Source organism: Magnolia sinica, chromosome 4 (genome assembly GCF_029962835.1).
Source record: "Magnolia sinica isolate HGM2019 chromosome 4, MsV1, whole genome shotgun sequence".
NCBI classification, from domain to species: domain Eukaryota; kingdom Viridiplantae; phylum Streptophyta; class Magnoliopsida; order Magnoliales; family Magnoliaceae; genus Magnolia; species Magnolia sinica.
The window spans coordinates 7,050,607-7,075,669 of NC_080576.1; the positions used below are offsets into that span (position 1 = coordinate 7,050,607).

At 39.8% G+C, this 25,063-nt stretch overlaps 1 protein-coding gene across 2 annotated transcripts in view; it reads left to right on the top strand.

The window, feature by feature from the left end:
• Positions 1 to 597: 597 nt before the first annotated feature.
• The window catches only part of LOC131242293 (outer envelope protein 64, mitochondrial), a 34,922-nt gene continuing 10,456 nt past the window's right edge, over positions 598 to 25,063 (top strand). Inside the window, exons 1-9 of one of the 2 annotated variants that reach the window (XM_058240852.1) lie at positions 598 to 1,487; positions 1,568 to 1,720; positions 3,195 to 3,319; positions 6,372 to 6,497; positions 17,940 to 18,122; positions 20,773 to 20,917; positions 21,187 to 21,355; positions 24,526 to 24,660; positions 24,819 to 25,063. In XM_058240852.1, coding sequence (XP_058096835.1) covers positions 907 to 1,487; positions 1,568 to 1,720; positions 3,195 to 3,319; positions 6,372 to 6,497; positions 17,940 to 18,122; positions 20,773 to 20,917; positions 21,187 to 21,355; positions 24,526 to 24,660; positions 24,819 to 25,046 — 1,845 coding nt within the window. In that variant the 5' untranslated portion in view covers positions 598 to 906 and the 3' untranslated portion in view covers positions 25,047 to 25,063. The remainder of the gene's footprint in view (positions 1,488 to 1,567; positions 1,721 to 3,194; positions 3,320 to 6,371; positions 6,498 to 17,939; positions 18,123 to 20,772; positions 20,918 to 21,186; positions 21,356 to 24,525; positions 24,661 to 24,818) is intronic. The other variant, XM_058240851.1, reaches the window with a different exon arrangement.

Below are 25,063 nucleotides of genomic sequence, written 5' to 3' on the forward strand. Positions count from 1 at the left end.
TTTTGGAGAACCTCTCAATGGAGTTAAATTTTTTTTTTATATATATTGGTGGATGGATTAAAACATCTATTTATAGAAAAGGAGGGATATATGCTTACCAATCATACTTCTTCCATATAAGGTCTCATAGGTTTTCATATTTAACTTGATGACCGTGTGTAAGGACTATGGTTCAAGTGTCCTGCCTCAAACCTATTTATAATGATTATAATTGTAATGAGGTCACTGGATTGTTCAATCTGAAAAATCCAACGATCTAAACTAAACAGATGATCATATATGGCTCACCTGATGGAATCGTATTTCAATTCTTTAGCACTATTATATTTATATTACCCTCCTCTGTGTACACCCCGGACCCTTCTCTCACCACGTGTGTTGCATTGCATGTGTCATGGCTTTCTCTACCTAAACACGGGATGTTAATTCTGGGGCCCACCGTTTGTTAACCAAAACCATTGGTATGCTGATTTCCACGGTGGTTGGAGCATGTTCCAGAATCACCTAGATTGGAAGATCCCAATGTGGGCCCCCATCATACTTCTAATCTCAACCGTCCATCTCCACCGGCCACATCGAAAGTTTAAAATCATCACATAAAGGGAAGAATGTGACACGAAGTGGTCTGTATCACATAAAAATAGGCTCTGCTGAAAAAATATGGCTTCGTCGAATTACAAAACGCGTTTACAACTCGTATATTAGCTCAGCACCATTAAGAGCAGTGGAGACTGACGTCTAAAAATCCTGACCTAACTGTGGGAATGGAGCATAAACCACAAAATAAAACTAATAATCTCATTCTGCCCTTCGAACTTGCCCCCACTAACTATTTTACTTTTACCTTCCATTTTATAGCTATCAATTGGATGGATAGGATGACTTGATCAGTGTTATTTTATAAATATGCTCCATCCAGAATGTGACCGTGAATATGGATGGTCTGGATATCTGGAAAACGTCCCAAATGCCAGGAAGATGGCTCACCACCATTTAAAAAATGGTGGTGAACTATCACAAGAGCGTGGCCGAGCCAACGAGCCATGGTCATTGTCCAAGGCCCGGGCATCAGCATCAGCGTCGCAGCAGCAGTCTGTCAGTCGGGTCCGTCCCAACATATATAATGAGCATCGATTCCAGAATTCGAACCGCCTTTCAGACCTTCTCCAAAACCCTCCAAAAACCCTACTCACTCTCTCTCTCTCTAGTTTCTATAAACGCTCTTCCAAGCTGGAGAAGACACTCAAATCCTTCAAGCTGGGGAAGATCAATGTGTCCAACCCCAAGCTCTGGATTGTCGTGGGCATCGGTGTCGCGGGGGTTATTATTCTCACGGAGAGGAGGAGAAGGAGACGAGGGAAATCGGAAGTGATTAGAGAAGATTTTGGCGCTTTCATTGAACGGTTAGAGCTGCTTCCGGCCCTGCAACCGCCACCACCTGCGGCCCGGCATCCTCTCGCCGGTCTTACCTTTGCTGTCAAAGACATGTAAGCTCCTTTTCTATTTTATTTCGATTCAGGTCTGTACCCTTCTTTTCTTTCTGATTGTGTGCCTTTTGGTTTTGTAGTTTTGATATAAAGGAGTATGTGACTGGGTTCGGGAATCCAGATTGGAAGCGGACGCACGACCCCGCGAATCGGACAGCTGTGGCGGTGACATGCCTTTTGAAGCATGGCGCAGCTTGTGTTGGGAAGACTGTCATGGATGAGCTGGCATTCGGGTTGGTAATTTGATCGTTCTCTCTCTGTTTTTTTTTTTTTTTTGCTCCCATTTTGGTTGTATCTTGATGGGTTTGGTATTGGATGGGCATGAAAATGTTTTAGTATCTGATTAGGGTTCTGTTTCTTGATTTTGCTGTCCAGCTTAAATGGGGAGGATTTTTGGTAAATTATCTTGTCTTAGGATCTCTTTCAAGGGCCATAACTTTAGTTAGACCAAAGGGTGTCTTTTCTTACTACCTCCACCCATGTTCTTTTGGGCCTCCCCTTGCACTTTTACAGCCTTCAACTTGTACCAACTCACTCCTCCTAACCACTGTAGTTCTTGGAAAAGTAGTCATTTTTGGAAATTTCTAGGTCAACCAACAATCTTAACTAATTCCTCATGTCCGCTCATATTGTTACTAAATTGCACTCCATATACTCTGTTGTAGTTTGACTAATTTTAAATCCTTCAAATTCTAAAGCACTCCAAAAATCGAGCTCTGTGTTTATGCTCTTCCTCGTCTTGTCAATTAAAACTATGTCATTTGCAAACAACATGCACCATGGGGATCTTTTTCTGCAAGTGCCTTGTTAGCTCATCCATAACCAATGCGAGAAGGTATGGGCTCAATGCTGACCCTTGGTGCAAGCGTATAGTAATTGTGAACTCACTTGTCTCTCCACTTTGGTGCTCATATTTGTTACTGCTCTCTCACACATATCCTTAATCATGTCAATAGATCCTCTTGAAACTTCTTTCTTTCCCAACAACCAACAGATTAACTTTCCAAGGACCCTATCATAAGCTTTCTCCAAGTCAATAAGGACCAAGTGGATATCCTTTCTCCTCTCCCTATATTTCTCCATCAATTGTCTAAGTAGGAAAATATCTTAATTGGTAGATGTCGCTGGCATGAAACTAAACTAATTTATGATATATTCGTCTAAAGTTTGTCTTTGGTCAATCACTCTCTTTGAAATTTTCATAGTATGGTTCATGAGTTTAGTCCCACGATAGTTAGTGCAGGTTTATATGTCTCCTTTATTCTTATAAATAGGTGCCATGGTGCTTTTCCTTCATTTGTTTGGCATTTTATTCAATCTTACAATCTTGTTGAACAACCCTATCAATCAAAATAACCTAGTATCTCCCATACACTTCCAAACCTCTATTGGTATGCCATCTAGTCCGAGGGCATGTTATATTCGTAATACATTTTCTAAAATTCTTTGCTTGGCTATATTCTTGAAACGGGAAAACTCTTATTAGCTTGTAATTATTTAGAAATTAAACAGGCTTTACTTTTTTGAACTTGTGGGAAATGACTCTTGTACAGTTAACATGTTCTATAATCGATGGCGGGCTGTCCCTTTTTTTTTTTTTGGTAGAATTCTTTCCATTCATGTATCTGACCACAGATAGTGTCAATTATAGTGGTTTCCTTTTGTGGGATGAAATTCTAATTAGTTCAGTTGTGATTGTTCTTGCAGCATCACAGGAGAGAACATGCATTATGGAACCCCTACCAACCCGGAAGTGCCATATCAGATCCCCGGAGGGTCATCAAGTGGTTCTGCCGTGGCTGTTGCCGCTGAACTTGTTGACTTTACTCTTGGTATATATTGAATTTTGGTTGGCATGCTCAAGTTTGGAAACGTAATCACATCAGAACATGCGTATTTCGTCTAGTTTAAAAGAACATTTAGTTTGATCATTGATGATATAGCTGGAACTGATTTTCCTAAATGTTAAGTATCTAAACCATTGATTTATAGTTAATGTGTAATTTAAAACAGACAACTGGACTTTCACTAGAATCATTTGTGAGACAGTTTGTGTTGGTTCTATGGAGGTTTTCCTACATTTAAATATTTAGTGGACCGGGTAAAAGTATGTTGCTTGCTAATATATGTGTATTGGGGCTTTGAAACTCTTGGAGGAGGAGGTCAATCTATCTTGCCTGTCATATCCATATCATGCTGAATAAGTTGGTGGGTTCTTGAACTTTGGAATGGCATCTGCTGGAGTTCACTTCTCAAGATTTTGTCCATCTCTAGTTCTTACTGTTGGGAACTTGAACACTTCAAATATTCTATTTCAACTTCGGAGAATTAGTTTCAAGGGGATGTCACATGTTCACACCATAATGTTTTAAAGCAATATCATCATTTAGTCCAAGAGTTTGTCAAATAAACTTCATTTGTATGTTGGATATTGCTTGTTGATCTATAGGTCTTAATGCATGGGCATTTTCACACCGAGCTCGAGTGGGGTGGTCTGTGGGATGCAGGGGCACACTCGGGGTGGGCGGCCCGTGTGAGGCGGGTGGCTCATGTGAAGTGGGGCCCATAAGGGGGGTTCAGCCGATGTCCTAACCCATGTGATGTGGGGCTGGCGCTATGAGATAAAAGGGATTGATTCGCCATGCTCTATCAATTCGAGCTTTTAGAGCAAGTGGTTTATCTTGCATCAGGTCTGTTCTATTCCTTAAAGTTAAGCGAGGTGATGGATTACCACTGTAACCCAAGTCTAGGTGTTGATGCTTTGTAAAGTCTGGGTGATTTTTTCATAAGTGTATTTTTAAAATAGTTCCTTAGTTAAAAGTTGGCTCATTTAGAATGTGATGAGGACATCACTTCATGTACACCTTTACGTACGTATCAGAGCAGGTGGGCCGCACTGATTTCTCAGTGGCTAGGCGAGTACCCATGATCATGTTGAAGACCTCATATGCATGTATGAGCATTTGAAATACCCCAAATTGGGAAGATGCACATGAGTTGTTTTAGGGAGCGATTTGGACCGTCGGATTCGAGAAACGTGACGATCGGGCCATTGGATCACATGGATTATATGATTGGACCATTGATTGCGGATCATTTTCATCATCATTGGACATTATTATCTTTTAGGATTTAATTTATGATTGATTTATACTTTGGACACCTTAAAAGTGATTTTATTTGGATTTTCATTAAATTAGGGTTATTTTGGTCAAAATTCACTAAACAGGGTTTAAATTGTAAATTTGAAAAGTCTTGAAGCTTTAAAAGAGGGGGGCGTGTGACTCTTCATTGCTTGGTTTTTGCGAAAAAAGAAAAAGAGAAAACTCTTTGTTTTCTTCTCCAATCTTCATGTGATATGAGGGTGCCTTCCATGTGAATTGGAAGGAAGATCGGTGTGGAGCTTATCTTCATTAATGGAAGTGCGAGGCTTCCTTTTATCTCCCACACTCATCTCTTTATCAACAATCAATGTATTCTTTCAAGTTTTTCGTTCATTCTTTCCCCTTTATCCAAATCCATCAATATCCTCCTGATTTTCACCCCTTATACATTTATCGACGAGCCAAACCCTAGAAACCCAAAACCCCACCACGTGTGCCCATATGGCCACACACGTGAACCCATAGAGTTGGCCGTATAGGCCCACCCTTACTCCTTTGGCTTTCCCCTACCCATACTACAAAACCCTAGCTTCTCTTGTCCTTACCTTAACCCTAAACCTATAAATCCCAAATCTCTCTATTTCCCCAAATTACCAAATCCTCATTCTTCACAATCTTCAATTAAACCCAAATCCCTATATTCCCTCAATCTAAAACCCTAACTCCTTTACAAGGTGTTCCAAAACGGTAACAATGGTCGTAATGGCCATCACCATTACCGTTATGATACAGGCCGTAACAGCCGTTACGGTCCCCGTATCGGCTATTACGATCGTTTTTTATTTTTTGAAAAAAACTGTTACTGGACCGTTATAGCTCGTTTTTCTGTAACGGTCGTTTCGACCCTGTAACGCGTAACGATTATGACCATTACCATTACGTTACGGCCGTTATTTAACCGATTTTGAATAACTTGTTCCTTTATCCTAGTACCTAAACCCTTTAACTCCTTCATCCAATTTATCCCATTAAACATAATTCCAAGTTTTCCCCAATTTCCCTAAACCCTAATATCACCCTAGGTAGTATTAGACATTCTCCTTTAAAATAGGCTTAACCTTATGCTATTTGGATGTCTTTACATCCATTAGATCCTAGTTTCACTTATTTAATGATCTTGTAGGACGATGCTCGGTAACCTAGGTTTGAATTATGCATGATCTCCTCTTGGGATTTTGGTATTTGTGATGATGGTACCAAGTTTTGTGATTTTTATTAATTAATTTAATTTTGTTGGTTGATTTCACACAATATTTGAGTTCATGCTTCGGTCCTACATCAGAATGTTTGCTATTCTATGTGTAGTTATTTTTGTGGTGGCTGTTATTGATGAAGAATTGCTATGATTTGAAGTTAACTCCCATGGCTCATTATTAATTGCATTTGCGTAAGAGAGAGATTAGGTTTGGCACTTCTGTTTCTTCTTTAAAATATCTATCCATGGATACCGTTAACCATCCTGGTGTTATGTTGGTTTAATGGCTGTCCTTTACCACTGTCACTTCTTTTATTTCACATGGACGAGCTTGGAAAACTTGTGAGTCCTTTTTCCGTTGACCCATAAGTAGAGATCTTCGCACTTCCCTATCTTGATGGCATTTCACTTGCAATGTTCTCATTGTTACCTCTCCTTTATCGTTGTCTTCTATTTCAATATATGCCTGTTGAAGTAGGCTTTTGATATGCTTGCTGATCAGTTCAATGCTCTCTAATTGTGTAGGTACTGATACGGTTGGATGTGTAAGAATCCCTGCATCCTTTTGTGGTATCCTTGGATTCCGGCCTTCTCATGGTATTGTATCTACTATTGGAGTCTTGGCAAACTCGCAAAGTTTAGACACTGTTGGTATGGAAACTTCACTGCTTTAATCTTACTGCACCATTTGAATCCAAAATATTAGATGATTACATAAATTCTTTGCCTTTACATGGGCTTGGCGTGCAAAATATCTTGTTTCTATTTGATCCGACTTTTCTTGTTATGGTCTTTTGTTTTATTTATTTATTTAAGTTGGCCTAGTTTCATGTTCAAGCTGATGAAATATGTCATGCCCTATTAGGAAGATTTCAATTTGGATAATTAAGAATTCCAATTACTAATATGTGACTACTGATGTATCTTGAATCGGTAAGGCCTCTTGCCTATTCTATTTGCTTTCATTATTTGCTAGAATCAGTTTATGTTTTTTGGAGGAATATGTATGATGGGCCTATTGTATGCCAGGTGTTTGTGGTAGGTTCTTGATGTGGTCTTTTTTATGTCTCCATTGTAGCTAGGGCAACTTGATCCTGCTCCCTTAGTATGGGTACTGATAAAGAGGCTTTTGACGCGGCCAGTTTTCCACATAGAGCTGTCAATAGGCCGGGCCTGGTATCAGTTTTGGCCAGGATTTTGAACTATTTGGGCTGGCCTATTCAAATATTTGCTTTTGCTTGCCCTGGCCCAGCCTATTGCCAGCCCTATTTCCCTGACAGAATGCTTTCTAAGGTCTCATTGCAGTGCTTGGTGCATCATAGTAGAATATTGTGTTCCTTTTGGACCAAATATGTTTCTCATCTGGTCTATTTTGTGGAACATTCTCCAGAGCCCACTGCTGCAATTGGACTGTTGTAGTATAATTTATCTCGGTGTCTCTTGATACTGTTTCCGAGACAAATATTGATCTCCTTATCCATCAAAGTTGATATCCTTATTTGGTTTGGTTGGTCTTGTGGATAAGAACCTCTTTTGCAACCTTCCAAACTCGAACCAAAGGCCCTCATCTCTATGCCCCCTTTTGCAGTTTTTGTGCACGTGGAATGATTAGAAATTAACATGTAAAGAAAGGCCCAAAACAGGTCGAACGACTACAAACCAGGCCCATATTTCCACTGTTTAGGTATGAAAATCCACAGTGACAGGGGTGCATTTAGGGCCATGTCTACGGGATATACCTGTTGGAGCCGCAGCCAGCGTTGCATGTTGCTAGGTTAGAAGGTGCAGATCCTTCTCTACCAAATAAACCTAGTGAAAGTTTGCAGCCCCCATCCATCAGGAAGCTGCCTCAGCTTCTGCCATGGTAAGAGGCTCCGGTGCCTCCTTCAATCTAAAAGGCAGGCATGAGCCCATCTTTCTGAAGCCTTTGCCGAAAAGGCGACTGACACCCTTCTAGTATGACCTTCCTCAATCCAACTAAAACTGCAGTTGCAGCCGCATGGCAACTAAGTGGCTCTAAACAAGACCCTGCTATTTGGACTGCCAGACCCAAGGTATCCCGTATCGGTATCGGTTGGCGTAACGGTGCCCTCCGATATTGATATGGATACGGGGTGTAACAGCCCGTAACGGTTCAGTTTTATTTTATTTATGCCAAAAAAAATGAAAAAATATGGATTAAATCCGGAATATTCTAGGCATTCCAAATATTCATTCATTTATAAATTGGAACATGCTTATGGTGGTGTAACGAGCCACTCTTTGGTGGGAAGTTGTATCGGACTGTCTGATTAATTTTTGAACCAGGTAACCTGAATTTGACTACAAAATTCATATATTTAATTTTCTAAATATTTAATTTATATACTTAACAATTTGATATCATTTCTCCCAAAAGTTCTTTAAAAAAATGAAATTAAATTCAGGTAGATGGCGTTGCCAATTTGGGGTTGACTTGGAGGACCAATCTATGCCCCAAATTAGCCTCAAATTCATGCAATTTATTGCCATTATCCCACTTATGAATTGGTGGACATTTATTGGATAATGAATCATGAAAAAAATCAAAAGGCCCTATTTTAAAAAATAAAAGTCCATAAATTAACAATTAAAATTATTCAAACAATTTGATTTTGGCATTGTGAGTTAGCAATTGCAGTCCATAATTTAATTGGTAAATTTTAAGTTAATATATGTCTCATGTACAATTTTTTAAGGGCCCGAATTAGGCGGGACTCGGATTTTGAAGTGTAGCACACAAGTCAAAGTTTTTTGGGCCCCACCCGTGATGAATGTGTTACATCCACACCGCCCATCCATTTTGCCAAATAATTTTAGGGCATGAGCCCAAAAATGAGGCACATCCAAAGCTCAGGTGGACTGCACCATAAGAAACAACAATAATTAAAAGTTCACCATTAAAAATTTATTGGGGGCTACAAAAGTTTTAGATCAAGTTGACATGTGTTATATCTAAACCGTCCATTCATTTGACGAGCTCTTCTTAAGGCTTGAGCAGATTGGATGGAAAATAAACGTTACGATGGGCCCTACGAATTGTTTAACGGTGAAAATCATGATCTCCGCTGCTATTTTTGGTGTGGTCCAGAAGATCTTTGGATATAATTCATTTTTTTGGTGGTGCTCTAAAATGATCTCTGAAAATAGATGAACAGTGTAGATATAATAAATACATCACTGTGGAGCCCACGTAACTGTGATCTCCTTTGAACCGTTCGTACAACTCGTAGCTCGAGGAGTGTCAGCACTCGTCTTAGCATGACACGTACCTCCAGCAACTAGCTGGTGCGCGGTACACCTGCGAATAAAAAAAAAGAAGGGAGAAAGGGAAACCGAAAAGAAAAAAGAGGGAAAGAAGAGAGAGAGAGAGAGAGAGAGAGCAGCAGGCTACCGTGGCTGCAAGCTGCAGCCGCAGCTTCCCGAGAAGAAGAAGAAGAAGAAGAAGAAGAAGAAAAAGAAGAAAAGAAAGAAAAAAAAAGGAAAAAGGCTCAAAACTCAAGTTAAGAAAATGAGCCTAAACCTAAGGCCGGCCGAAACTTGTTGAATCGGGGCATCACCTGTTATGCCCCCATATCGCGTAACGGACCCCACCGTTACCCTTACGTATTGGCCGTTACGGCCGATATGTAACCGATATGGGACACCTTGGCCAAACCAGATCAGGCTATAGTTGCACGAATTCTTCACCTAACTGCCACTTCTGCTTTGTATCATGCTTGAATTTCTGTGCTCATGCTCTGCTTCTGAGCTATTTATACTTTTGTCAACCCACTCGCACCCGAATCTACTGCTATCTCCCTTCATGCTTTATGCAACTCTGCGCACAACTTCCTTGCTTTCCTTTAGGAGGGTGTACCTGTAGTGGGCAGATGGTTGCTTGGCATGTCTGGAGTGGTCCCTTTAATCCTTTCCTCTCGCTTTGATGCATAACTGAAGACACTCTCATGTGCTTCTTTCATTGGAGCTGCAACCCATGATCATAGAGTGTTTTTGAAAGGGAAAAATCCTCTCTGGTAACATGTTGAATTTTTCTTTGGAAACATCCGATAAAATTGGAGATTTGCATAGCCCCCTGCATAAGGATGACATACACAAATTGAGATGTAGGCAAGTTTCCCCTGAGAAGGATTTCCTTGTTGACTTGTTGCTAGTCAAAGGTTGCCATGTTAGCACAATGGTAGGGGTGTCCATGGACTGGGCTGCCCAACCCAACACAAGAGACTTGGCCTTGAAGGGCCATGACTTGGGCCACTAAACTTGGCCTGAGGATTGGGCTAGGATTTGACATCTAGGCCCTCATGTTCAGGCCAGGCCATGGCTAATGATGAATTGCCCAGTTTGTTTCTTGAGTGCATGCTATATTGTACATAGGTATTAGTAGCATAGCTTTAGAATTCGTATACTGGTGCATGTAATGATATGAAGAACTTTGACATTGGTAGTGAGATGGTGAACAATATTATTGATGCATTTATTTAATTCCACGCATACAGTGGATAGTTGGGTGAGGCATACTCTTGGCTGATGAATAATCTTATTTGACATAGGTGTGCCATAGAAAAACTTTGATTCTCTGGAAGAGCATTCTGGTTCATAAACGCGCACTCACCAATTGTGCACCAATTATTCACGTAGCATGCATATAACTTATCTTTAACTTATAGAGCCGGCCTTGGCCCGGCCCGACCCGACCCGACCCGACCCGACCCAACCCAACCCAGCCCAGCCCTAGCCTTACCCGGTCCTCTTGGGCAAGGCCTCCTCTTTAGCCCATTAGGGCTTTAGGGTCAGCCTAGGGTGAACCTCGACCTGGTCCTTTGCCATCCCTACATGATGGGTTCGGCACATTGCGGTCATTCAATTGCAGTCCCATGTTGGCAGACTCCTGGTTCAACAAAAGTTCTACCACCTCTGGTCCCCTTAGAACTCAATAAATGCTCTCACGGTGTTTCTTTAAACAACACTTCTCTTTCAAAGAACGCCCGCGCACACAGAGTCCTGCAACCAAGTTCTATCTTTCGGCAACGCTCCTCTTTCTTTTCTTTTGGTTGCTTCTTAGCAACACTCCCTATGTGGAGCTAGGATATCCTCATGGATCCGATTCTTGATTTCTTTTGCTGAGGAGAAGGGATGTTTCATCCCCATGACAACAAGAGGATGCAATGTTGTCCTATGTCAAGGTGAAGCTCTTGGTAACTACCGAACAATAGGTTCCCCTTTCTTTCATACTCGGTAGCTTGTGTGGTTGCACTTCATGAATTTACTCTATTGTTGCATGAAGCATGAAGAGATTTGCCAACAACTGTGGGTGTGGGGGTAGGGAAGTGTCTATTTCAAAATGTTCGCGAGTATAAATGGCTAGGAAATGGGAGCAGGTGAGTGAGTTTGAAGCTGATTCAAGTGGGAGCAGCAAGTAGTTAGATGGGTCCTGCAACTAAGCATTTCTAACTGTCATTGTGCTTTCCACTGTGGTTGGCTAAACTGCCACTGTGCCTTCCACCGTGGCTGGCCGACGACCCTGCCACCTTGCATATTGATCTATCAAGGTATGGTCCATGCATCCATTGCCGTTGAGCATCATTTTGCTCGTCATTGTGGTCCTCCTTAGACTTTGTCAAGTTGCTTCATGCTACCCAAGCATGCCCCCATAAGAGTGCATTGCATGCACTGTACTCTTCGAACGCTCTAGTTTTCTTCCTTGACTTGGACTCCATCAAAGTGTCATCCTAATCCAATTGAGCACAATGATGCTCTCTCTTGCGCCTTGACTGAAGGCTTTGGCAGAGTGAACCCATGCACTCTCCTTCTTTTAGCACACTTGACAATCTCAGGGTGTCCCCCACGACATTCCACCTTTGAGCACCCTTATGCACTTCTTTGAGCCTGCTCTAGACACCGGGAAAAGTACAGGTCATGCACTCGCTAATAGAACACCAGAGGTCCTAATTTGGATTCTGTCAGATGCACTTGCTAATTTGGAAAAGTATAGGTCATACACTCGCTAATTCACATCATAATAAGATGTTCTGATGTTGCAACTTCAGACCCTAATTGCGTGGAATTCATAAAAACTTCCTATATTTGAGGGGATGCTTCACATCTCTCTAAGAATATTATTATTATTTTTTATTTTTTAAAAGCTATAGTGGTATTCATGGCAAGTACTCCGGACAATAGACATTTTTGGCATAGATTTTATAAGATTATATATATATATATATAGTGGGCCCGCTAGCGGTTATCAAGGATAATGGGGGACCGGAACAGGTGAGCACGACGCTGAAGAGGATAGAGGAAAGGTCAGGCAGTGGTAAGAGGTGGGGGAGAGGTAAAAAGAAGAAGGTTACTATGGCCCAAGGCATGAGAAGGGTGAAGAAAGTGGCGCATGAGATAACTAGAATGGTGGGAGTGACCTTTGGGGATAATCCTGAAGATTACGTTGCATTGTTCGAGCGGGTGGAAGATCGTGGGCGACAAAATCAGTTGCAAATGCAGTCCATTATGGAACTAAAGAGTTTGGAAGTGGGAAAGGAGCGCAATGAGGATCTCCTGCAGTAGGATTTTTGGTTCAGGGAAGCTGGGGTTTTGATGTTTTTTTATGAAGATAGTGAGCTGGAACGTGCGTGGTCTAGGGTGCCCTAAAAAAAGGCTACAAGTCAAGGATCTTTGAAAAAATATAAGGTGCAAATTCTCTTTTCAAGAGAAGTTATAGGGGGTTGACAGAAAGTTGGTGGACTCGTTGTGGGTTGGACACAATAAGGCACGGGAAGTGATAGATGCAGTTGGATCGTCAGGGGGTATGTTGGTGGTCTGGAATTCTCAGAGATGGTGTGTCGAGGACTGTTTCAAGGGGCAATTCTCATTATCGGTGTTGTGCAGAGATATCCCATCAGGACATAAATGGTATCTGACGTCGGTCTATGGCCCGAATAAACCCAATCTTAGACAGACGTTCTAGGAGAGAGCTTGACGACTGTGGTAGGAAGTGGGCATACTGTCGAACAATTTCAAGTGTAGGACTGTGAAGTAATATATTCTCGATAAGACTGGGGTCGATCTACACGGATGTACATGGTTGAGAACACAATTAGAACTAAGCTATTTCTAAAATTGAGAATCCAATGAATAATTAGGGGTAAAAACAGTAATTAAAAAGCACTAAGGATCCAGGGATCCACTTCTAGCAATCACAATGTCTAATCCATTGATTCAACTTATATTACTCAACTAGAATTGAATTCCAATCCATTCTAATTGGAAGATCAAATAATTAAATCAATCACAAACATCCAGCAATATATGAACTTAATTGCACGATTTTCTCATAAAGCACTCGGTCATCAATTGCAGGGAATTCAATCATCTATTGTGCCCAATGTCTATAATAGATAAATGAATTTTTCATATTAATTCCTTCTCTAATCAAGCTAAGCAATTGTTAAATCAAAGCATCCATGGTAACTTAAGTTTACAACGAATACAGTAATAAACAACTCGAAGACTTTAAAGTAAAATCCAATCCAAATTCAATTAATAATCATCATTCAAATCCTATGTATGAATCAAACGAATTAGAACGTTGTAATTAACTACAAACTTCACCCCTTATTAACCTTAGCTAAGAGATTAGCTAGACATAGCTAACTCTAGAATAAAAGAAAAATAGAAACTACTAGAACCCATAAGAAAATTGAAGCGGAAGGGCGTTGTTAGCGCTCCATCCTAGCCTCTTTTCTCTCTCCAAACCCTAGAGAATGCCTAAGAACGTCCAAAACAATCCTTATATAGATAGGAGGCTTGCACTTTCGCATCGACTTGGAAATTTCACATAACTTACATAGTCACTGCCTCTGTCGATAGGATCGAGACCTATCGAAGACTTGTTGATATGATCGAAGATGCACTCGATGCGATCAAAGAATGTCCAAAAATTGTCTAACAACGATCTTTCAAAATTCATGAGTTTATCGACGGGATCAAAGTGTCTTCGATGGGTTGAAAAATCAGTTCAACAACCAACCTGGAAAATTCAAAATTTCTCGACATTTGACTCAATGGCTTCAAGTCCTATCGATGACATGTTGATGGGATCGAAAACCTATCGATGGAATCGATAAGTGATGTTTTTTTCTTCAATCTTCAATGTACTTTAAATCTTCCATTTTCTTCCTTTTGTACTTGGCTTTCTTGATCCTTTGGCACTTCAAATCTTCATCTTTAATCCTCAACTCTTCAATTGTATTCTTTCGGACCTTAATTCCTCATTTGAAGCACATTTATATTTAGATCCAAAATCACCTCGTGTGTAGAAAACATATCTAATTAGATCAAATTAATAATTCAATACACGAAAAACTAATGCATATGAGATGATAAATATGCAATATTTGAGCCTCAACACGTACCCGTGGTGTGTGGGTAGTGATTTTAATGTGGTTAGATTCCCATATGGAAAATCAAACGGGGGCAGGATAAACCGAAGTATGCGTGATTTCTCAAATTGGATATCAAAGAATGAGTTAATTGATTTTCCGTTGGGTGTAGTTAGGTTCACGTGGTCCAATGGGTAGGCCAATGCAATTCAATCAAAGCTAGATAAAGGTTTCTTCTGTAGCAGAATTGCTTGACAAGTTTCCTATGCTAATTCAAAGGGGTTTGCCAAGATCGTTATTTGATCATTGTCCAATTCTATTGGAGATGTATGAGGACTAGGGCCCAAGGTTGTTTAGATTTTAATTTTCGTGGCTAGAAGTGGAAGGCTTTCTGCAATTAATTAAAGAGCAGTGGGCGTCTTTCCTGGACCATGGGGGAGTAGATTTCAATATATTTCAGAAGCTAGAACTTTTAAAAGGGAAGATTAATGTGTGGGAAAAAGAAGTCCAGAGTTTTTGACGATATCTGATCATTGTCCAATTCTACTGGAGTTGTACGAGGATTGGGGCCCACAGTCGTTTAGATTTGAATTTTTGTGGGTAGAAGTGGAAGGCTTTTCGAAATTAATTAAAGAGTGGTGGGCGTCTTTCCCGGACTGTGGGGGAGCAGGTTTCAATATACTTCAGAAGCTGAAACTTTTAAACGGGAATATTAATGTGTGGAAAAAAGAAGTCCTGAGTGTTTGAGAAAAGGAATCGTTAGCCATTTTGAATACAATTCGGAATCTAGACTTAAACGAAGAGAACATGGAGCTATCAGAGGAAGATAGCTTGGAGAGAAGTTCATTCGGCGAAGTATTACGCCAGGTTGAGAGAGGATGAGATCAAATGGAGGCAATGGTCGAGGGCTTTATCACTGAAAATAAGGTGACAAAAACACTAAGTTCTTCCACAACATGGCTAGTGCAAGACCTAGAGTGAATAGAATCACGTCAAATGTCGTGGAAGGAAAAAGTATAGAAGGGAAGGCCAATGTGTGCGCATCAATAGTGAACTTCTACAAGAAGCTTTTAAAAACGGAAGGTTGGAACCGGCCAAAGCTTTGATGATTTACAGTTTGATTCAATTCCTTCTGAGTCGACGGCAAGTTTTAGAAAAAGCCTTTTTGGAGGTAGAAATCTTCAATGCTATCTTAGAGTTAGGGGGTGAGAAAGCGCCCGATCCGGATGGGTTCCTAATACTGTTTTATCAGAAGTTTTGGGAATCTGTAAAAAAGGATATCATTGGTTTCATTAACGAATTTTATGTTTCAGGTTCTCTTTTTTTGGAGCTTAGTATTACGTTTATAGCAATGATCCTGAAGGAGGGAGTGGAAAGCTTATTGGACTACAGGTCGGTTAGTCTTCTTGATGGCCTGTATAAAATCTTGGCCAAGATTTTGGCAACAAGACTCAAAGAAGTACTAGGGGAGTTTTATCAAAGTCCCAAGGGGCATTTGTAGTGGGTAGGCAAATTGTGGATAGTGTGTTGGTGGCTTATGAAAGTATAAATGCTTGCCATAGGAGAAAGGAGAGGGTTGGTTGGCAAGCTGGATATTCAAAAGGCATACGATCATGTCAATTGGGATTTTCTTGATTATATGCTAGGCCATTTGGGTCGTGGAGAGAGATGGTGAGCTTGGGTTTGTGCATGTGGCTTCGGCGAAGTTTTCAATCTTGGTGAACGGCTTGCTGAATGGTTATTTCTCCTCCTCTAGAGGACTGTGACAAGGTGATCCATTATCTCTTTGTCGTTGTCATGGAAGCTTTGAGCAGAATTATTGATAAAGGGGCGAAGGAAAAATCTAATAAGGGGTTTCACTATCGATAATTCTGATTTTCAGCTGTCTCATCTACAGTATGCAGATGACGTGCTTTTGCTTTGTAAGGCCGATGAAGACTTGGTGGAGAATTTGCGATTGATCATTGTATCTTTGAAGTGGTGTTGGGGCTCAGAATTAATATTGCAAAGAGCGAACTTTTGGGCATCAGTTTATCTAAGAATGAAGTTGCTTTGTTTGCAAGTTTGTTTGGATGCAGAGTAGGATCGTTTCCGACCACTTATATCTTTGTGTATAGGTAAGCCCCCAAGGAGTGTATGGGACAAGGTGATCAAGCGGTTTGTTAAGAAACTTTCGCAATGGCAGGCGAGGTCCCTATCTTTAGAGGGCAAGCTCACACTAATAAAGGCAACGACATCATACTTACCGGTCTACTTCATGTCTTTGTTTAATGTCTGAAATTAGTGCTAGATATGATTGGAGAAAATAAGGAGAGGCTTTTTATGGGAAGTAAGCGGAAGACAAACACAAGTTTCATCTTATGAAGTGGGAGGAAGTTTGCAAACCATGAGAGCAGGGTGGTGTAGGCTTGAGAAGCTTGGTGAGAATCAATAATGCTTTGATAGGAAAATGGGCGTGGAGGTTCGGGGGAGAAGATGATTCCTTTTGGAAGGAAGTGGTGGGTAGGAAGTATGGGGTGGATGAAGGGGGCTAGTGGACTCAACATTCATCGCTTTGTAGGTCTTCCTTGGTTTGGAAAGCGGTATCTCAAATAAGGAATAAGGTGTGGGAAGGGGTGGGTTTCTCATTAGGAAATGGGCTGAAAATCAAGTTTTGGGAAGACATTTGGGTGGGGGATACAAAAATTGGGGGAGGTTTTTCCTAGGCTGGCATCGGGGGAGGAGTTGGTAGTGGCTAGGTGTTTGTCAATAGAAGGGGATGTCTGTATTTGGACTCCACCCTATAGAAGGAATCTTATGAAGGGATAGGGAGATAAGCTCGTCTGCCTTAGTGTGGAGTTATGGAGCGTCTTCTAAGGTGGCGACTTTTGCTTGGTTAGTAGGGTGTAGTAAGGTTCCGACGGTAGATAATCTTAGAAAAAGAAATATGATTCTCCTGAATGTTTGCGTGATGTGCTTTCGAGATGAGGAATCCGTGGACCATCTCTTCATTCATTGAGGATTTGCGAGGCAAGTGTGGCATATGTTCTTTAATCTCTTTGGAACAATGTGGGTTTCACCAAATTCAATTGGCCCATTCCTTGTCATGTGGCATGAAGGTGTGAGTGGGAAGGTGGGACAGAAAGTGTGGCGGCTTGTGCTATTGGCAAGGCTTTGGTTCTTATGGTTGGAAAGGAATAACATAACTTCCAGAAATTGATTGGGTCGCCCTCAGGATGCGTTCAATGCGATGAAATGACATGTAATAGAAGGGGCAGTGGTTGCAAAGGTCGTGCTTAAGTTTCCAGCCATTTTGGCGGAGCTATAAAAGCTCTTGGGGGTTGTATAGTCGTCTGCTTTGTATATTCTGGCTTTGGCCTCTTCTTTTAATAAAATTTGTTTCTATCACTCAGTGTGTGTTTGTGTGTAATTTCTAGGAAGTTATTGCAAGTATATCTACCTATGCATTTCTTTCTTTACCGTGTAAGAATAAATCACTATATGACATTCTTGGGTAGTTGAAATGTTCCTTAAGAATTGAGTTCCTGACTATTTTATATTGTATAGAAATAAATAACTGCATTGCTTCCTCTCTGTCCTCCTTTTAGAGTTTTTATCAGCTTTTGGGAACTGCTATGGTACTTTCTTTTTTTTTTTTTTTCCGTTTCTCCATGACATTTCCAGATTCCTCTTGCATCTCATGATTTGAGCAACCTTTCAGGATGGTTTGCACGAGATCCATCTATTTTACACCGTGTTGGACACGTACTGTTACAAGCGCCCCTCGTGGAGCGGAGAAGAGCAAGACGCTTTATCTTTGCTGATGATTGCTTTCAGCTCTCTAAGGTTCCTACACAGATGTCAATGCATGTTGTTAGCAGAACAACTGAAAACTTATCTGGCTGTAAGTGCACAAGCCGTGGATGTCATTGTATGCCTTTGTTTCTTGAGATGAAACTGTCAGTGTTTCTATTATGAGATTATTAGGATCTGTTTGCTTTGTTAATATGAATCTTTTTTTTTTTTTTGGTTTCTCACAAAATCACCTTTTTAACCATTAAGTGTGTTGGTTAGCCACCAAAAATAAGTGATTAATAAAAAACACTTCTTAAGATGCATGCTTTTTTCCAAAGTTCCCAGCCCCTGTTTCCTTGAGGCATTTCTGTTTCTATGGACTCACGAAAATCACCCACTCTCGTATAATCTAAAATCACTCTCCTCGTTCGAATGTTTGCTGTATTCGACATGAGTTTAGAGCTGTACGCATCGTTGCATCCACATGGGGGCACATGTGCAAATGTAAACATGTGCGTGAGATCTGAGCTTTAGGTTGGAAATAATGCTTAGATCTTCTGCCCACAAAATCAGAAAATTTCACTATTTGGGTGGGCCATAATGCACAAAAGTAAATTGACGGTTAGAAATTTTCCCTAGCCATTCATTTGTTTCATGTGTGGCCCAACTATGGTGCGAAGGGCCTGGTTTTTATGCCAGAAGATATAAATAGTGTTGGTCAGCTGATAGAAAGCTCATATCACACACGTGTCACATTGTGTTAGATGCCACCCCATGTGGATGTGTATGTATCCCACGTGTGTGGAATTAAAAAATCTCCCTTTAAATATAGGTGAAAGATTCGATGCTATATATATATATATATATATATATATATATATATATATATATATATAACATGCACTAGAAATTGCATAAGTGGAGTAAATGTAACTCAAATTAAATTGACCGAATTATGGATCCTAGTTTAGGTGTATAATGAGCCAAAATTACATTTTTGGTTTTCTTACAATCGGATTTGTGGACAGTTATTGGATTAAAAATGAAAACATGCAAAATTCAACAAACTAGCTTCCACAAATCAGTGGTTTGGAAATGTTCAAGCAAGCTGGTTTTGTGAATGTAAGGTAATGACAATGAGTTCCACAATTTAGTTGGTTCAATTTAAGTTAATTTATGCAGAGTGTTGAATTTCGATTTGCCTGTGTATCAAGCATCATACGCAGCTGGATTATTAAATAACTCTCGATACATTTGTAAGTATGGAATCAATGGGTGTTGTTGGATTCCATCCAATGACTGAGATATAGAGCCCACAGTCTTGAGAGGGAGAGATACGAGGATCAAGTTCCTATTAAGGGGAGCCCATGCAACCATCTGTGCAGCCCACTGCGATGTCCCTGTGACATCCACTCCGACCATCAGTTTGGCCAACACATGTTAGGACATGAGCCCAAAAATGAGGCAAATCCAAAATTCAAGTGGACCACAGCATAGGAAAGAATGGTGATAGAAATGCCCGTGGCGTGGTCCACTTGAGGATCCTAACTTTTTCCAGTGGTGTGGCCCACTTGAGTTTTGGATCTGCATGATTTTTAGGCTCATAATCTAGCATGACTTGGCCCAACTGATTGATGGAGTGTATGTACACATATCTATAGTTTGACTTGTCAATCAATACGGTAGAGGGTTTTTGTCAGGGTTTCCATTGTGTGGGGCTCATCCTTCTCAAAACACTTTGATTGGATGTTTCTAACCATTCAATAATGGCTGTGGAAATTAATGATCCGCATTGACAAATATTAGAAAAGGTCTAATCATTGATATGGACTGTCCATCATATAGGTCCCACACTTTATGGCCCATCCATTCTCAAATTACTTTGATTGGGTGATCCTAATCACATGATCAATGTCTATGAAAAGGAATTTTCCATGTTGATTATGCTAAAAAAGGTTTGATCATTGATATGGCTCCACTCTTGATGGCCCATCCCACCCAAATCACTTTGATTGAATGATCCTAGCCATCCAATAAATGGATGAGAATGGATGATCCATATTGATTATGCTAGAAACGGTTGATTGTTGATATGGATCATCCATCATGTGGGGTCCACCCTTCATGGCCCATCCATCTCAAATCACATACACGACAGACCCACTTTACCTTGTTGGCACACACTAATCACATTTATAGAAGCCCAAATACATCTTAGGGCCCACTAGTCGTATGTGCTACATAACTAACAAATTGTTTTATTTTTATTTTACACAGCAGAAGCAATTTCCTCCAAGAAATTGTTTTTCTTATGTATGTTTACAGTTTACCAAATATGCAGTTTTTCACATAAGCAATTCTCAAGAAACAATTCTCTTATTGAGGATCAATTTTGCACTTGCTAGAAGCAATGCCAAACGGGGCCCTAGTGGTTTATCTTTCCAACTAATAGTGTGGCTCTGATCAAGCTCATGATGTAATTGAAATGTTGTCATGTAACAAAGGCCCTGTTTGAGATGTCCAAAAATGAGTTCATCTCATTTTAGTTAACAGTAAATATGTATTACAGATCTTGATCTCTAATACATAGTTACTGTTAACATGAACTCATTTTTGTATTAGAGAGATTGATCTCTTATACATAATTACTGTTAATTGTAGTGAGGTAAACTCAGTTTTAGGCATCTACCAAACAGGGCCTAAATATATTGATATGATGATCCCATTGGGTTTTATTGTTGTTTCTGTTGGTTGTTCAGACCAGCCGCCAAAGCATATGAATATTGGCCAGTATATTGCTTCGACTGTACCAAGTTTGAAGGGTTTTCGTGAAGCATCCACAAACATGAAGCAAGGAATATCTACTTTGAAGGCTCTTTCCCATGTGATGCTATTGTTACAGAGGTATTAAAGGATGAACTTATGATAATTTATGCCAGTTCTCATCCTCAATGAATTATCTTTGTGCATTATTATACTCTTCAGTTTTGTCGGTCTTCTTCTGATTAGCGATTTGTTTTGCCATCCTTTCGTAAAATTTGTGGGTACTGCTGGATGGCTTGCATATGGTAGCTTATCTCATGACCTTGCTTTGCATTGTAAATAGTGCATCAAATTCATTCTGAGCAATTTCTATAATATCCCTTTTTTTTTTTTTTTTTTCCCCTTTTCAGATATGAGTTCAAATCAAATCATGAAGAATGGGTTAAAACAGAGAAGCCCAAGTTAGGACCTGATATCTCTGCTCGTGTTCTTGCAGCTGTAAACACGACCCATGAGAATATTAAATTATTCTACAAAGCAAGGACTGAAATACGAGGCGCTCTGAACAGTCTCTTGAAGGTATTCGCATTCTGTACTTCCATAATATTTTATTGGAATTATAAATATTAGAAGTGGTTGATGTGGATTTCCGCTGCTAAATGCTGATACCATACTTACGAAACACAATCTCAGTACATGCGGCACATATGCAAGATCCAGACCATTCATCTGCTACTGTAGTTTTAGCCTTCACCAAAAAGACATGAATCAGATTATTTGAGCTGTCCAGTAAAGGATTTCGCTCACTGAATGCTGACCATTGGTTGGTCCTCCTACGTCCTAACATCTCATTCGTAATCCTAAATTTTTTTTCCAATCAGCGACAAGGACTGTCCCCTTGGCTTATTTTTTGGGTATGCCTCATCTATTGTAGGGCCAATAAATGAATGGTATGTGTATTCTACATGTGTAACTCATTTATAGAGTTTTGAGTTCATTGCCCGGCTTTCTTAATAACATCGATAAAAAAGAAAAAAAGAAGAAAAGAGGAGGAAGAAGAAGAGCACAAGTTCTTGATAACTAACTTATATATTGGAGTTAGTATCACATGCATTCTCAATTATCAATCAAATTTAAAACATGCTAACCCTTGCATATGAATTATATTTGTATTTTAAGCTGCATATTCAATTGCACAATTTCATTTCTATTTTTAATTGTATGTATTTTTTGCATTTACTAGTGCATATTTTACTTTATATACTATGACTATTTATTTAATTTTATTTGAGGGTACACATTTAGTGTCAATATCTCATCATCATAGCCATGTCCCAACTCTTTGTTGCTGGCTTTACGAATCCTGTTTAACAAGTCATTCCTACCTAAGGCCCTATCCTCGGCATGTGAACATGAATTTAATCCTTCTACCGCCTTGATCCAATTGCTTTTGGGTGCCCCTCTAATCTTCTTTTCTGTGTGTTTCAATATAGCTAATATACACGTAATTTTATTGTACTTTTTAATGGTAAAAATATATAATATGCAAATATGAATGTCAAACCTTCTTGAATAACAATTTCTATACAGATTAACGTTTATTTGTTGCATAAAATTGTATATCTTTAGGAAATGATAACATCCTGATCTCCAATGGGACGTTTCCTACATTAGCAATGCTTTTAATTGACATGTGAGACAGCCAATCGTTGTTCCAGTTTGTCCATCTGTTTGGTGCCACCATTGGAGAGCCACGGTACAAAAAATCATACTGATTGTATGATCCTAACCCTTTGAATGTTGGTCATTTTTTATGACCAAAAAATGACCATCGGATTTTTACAAGCTGTAGATTGGATCATCCGCCTGAAGTGCTTCGTCAAAGTCCTAAGCAATCCACTGTGAGGCCTATTGACTAGATGTCTCAAGAAGATAATTGGACCTATTCTTTTTTTGCAGTCAATCTTGACTTTACACATTTCATGTTATTGATTGGAATGGTGTGATTTTTGCATCATGGCTTGCAAATAGTGAGATGAATGGAATTTGCAATCTGGATCAATAATTGGCCATTCCATGTGTTATTTATACGGTGTATAGTGATCCTTATGCATTAATTTACATTTTCATTTGCTACCATATGTTTCACATTCACCGTGTGATGTAAATTCACTTTTATAGTTTTAATCCCACCTTGATGATGGATGGAGAAGTTCTGCTCCATGCACTTCTTTGCTGACCCATCGAGGGACCACCCATATGCCTGTATGTCAGTTTTCGTACACACTGTAGTTTTAATCCATTTTTATTTTTATTTTTTTAGTATTATCACCTAGTATAGACATCCCATCTTGAAAGCTGTCTGGATTGGAGAAATCCTTCTAGTTTCCATTAATTCTCTTCTACCCATTTCATTCTTATAGAGGCTCCTCCAAGTGAGAGGTGAGAGATCTTGATCTTGAATTCTCATACCTTAAGCATAGAAATTTCCCTCTAGGAAATCTAAAGCCATCTCTCTTGATGCAAAACACACACACACACACACACAATTTTTTAAAAATGGAAAAACTATGAAGCCTTGCTCTAGGATTTGAGAAGAAGGAAATTTAATTGCTTTGTGTCTCAGGAGTACAGCTCAACTTCCTGCGAGAACTAGCTTCAACAACCCATAGGAGAGAAAATTAGCTTAAATTCCGGTTTCATCCCACTTCATAGTGCACTCGAAAGACCCTTGTCAAAGCAAGAGCCTCCAAAGAAGATCAAAGACAACTGAAGATGGATTTTTTGGCGTTAATCCGCCACATCCACGATTGATCATCATGCCTTGTTTTTCTCATAAACTCTTCCCCCTTTTAAATATTTAAGCAATTAATGTTTCACCATGCAGGAATCTTGTTTTAGGAATTTCACTTTCAAGCACCAAGTAGGGACTTTGCTTTTTTGCATGGGTTGGAAGGTGCCTAATACCTTCCTTCCCCATCACTGCAGCTCTTATGTGGCTCTTTCTTGTTTTTTTTCCCAGTGTAGATAGTACAGTAATTTACTTAGTATGCAGATCACTGCTATTTTCCTTCTCAGTAGGGGATCCCAGCAAAATAAGGATTAGGCCCAGTCCTGATTTTGGTGGGCCCCATGCCCTTCACGACAGATTTGCATCACGAGGCTGGCACTTTCTTCCTTTTAATCACAACTTGGACATTAAAAAGAAGAAGAAAGCAAACAACTTGAGAAGTGTTACTAAGTGGAAGAAAGTACTACTGCGACATGACCTGACATGGAGAGCATGAGGCATGCCAAATTCAGGATTGCTTATTCCCCTATTGAAATGAGGCCTCAGTTCCACTGGTTGGTTTCTTTTGTCCATAAGCTAATTAGAATGGCACCTGATCAATGTATTTTCTTGTTGGATTTGCACATTTTTGTCCAAGTTCTTCACTGGACGAGAGATGCCTCATTGTATCGGTCCACCTTTCTTTTGGGCTGTATGATGTGTAAACTAGTCAGATGTCACGACATCCTTACATGCAGTATGCACCATCTTCTCTTCATTTTTCCTTCAATGTTTTTTTAAGTAGTGAAACTATTCCAAACCTCTCGGCCATATCACATTGTGCTTTTATCAGTCAACTTACAATGCATTAAGGTGAAGTTCCATTTTCCTTTTTTGTTTGACATCTATTGATTTGCTTGTGGTAGACAGGTGTTTTCTTTGGGCATATTTTTCACTGTTGTTCTCTTTTCCTCGTCAGGATGATGGAATATTAGTGATTCCAACAGCTCCTGATGCTCCATTAAAGCCTAATTCAAAGAAAAGTCTGTCCACTGAGTTCCAGGACAAAGCTCTTGCATTATTGAGTATTGCAGGGATGTCTGGCTGTTGTCAGGTATCTAAATCAAGCACAGCACAATTTTTTCAAATATGAAATGCATGCTGGTGGAAGACTTTCTTCTTCTTATTCTGATTTTTTATATCGTTAAAGTGGTTTCATTTCTTCCAGTTCATATCTATGGCTTATGACGTACTGTTAGCTCTTGTTGCCAGGTTTCCATTCCACTAGGAAAGCATGATGGCTGTCCCATCTCTGTTTCATTTATAGCATCACATGGGGCGGATAAGTTTCTTCTAGATACTGTTTTGGATATGTATTCATGCCTTCAGGAGCAAGTCAGCATTGCCTCAAATTCACTGCCATTACCTGATACCAATGGTGATATAGATGCTTCCGAACTCTTGAAAGAAAAGGTTTATTATTCTCTCCAACATCTTTAGTATGGACTGATGAATAA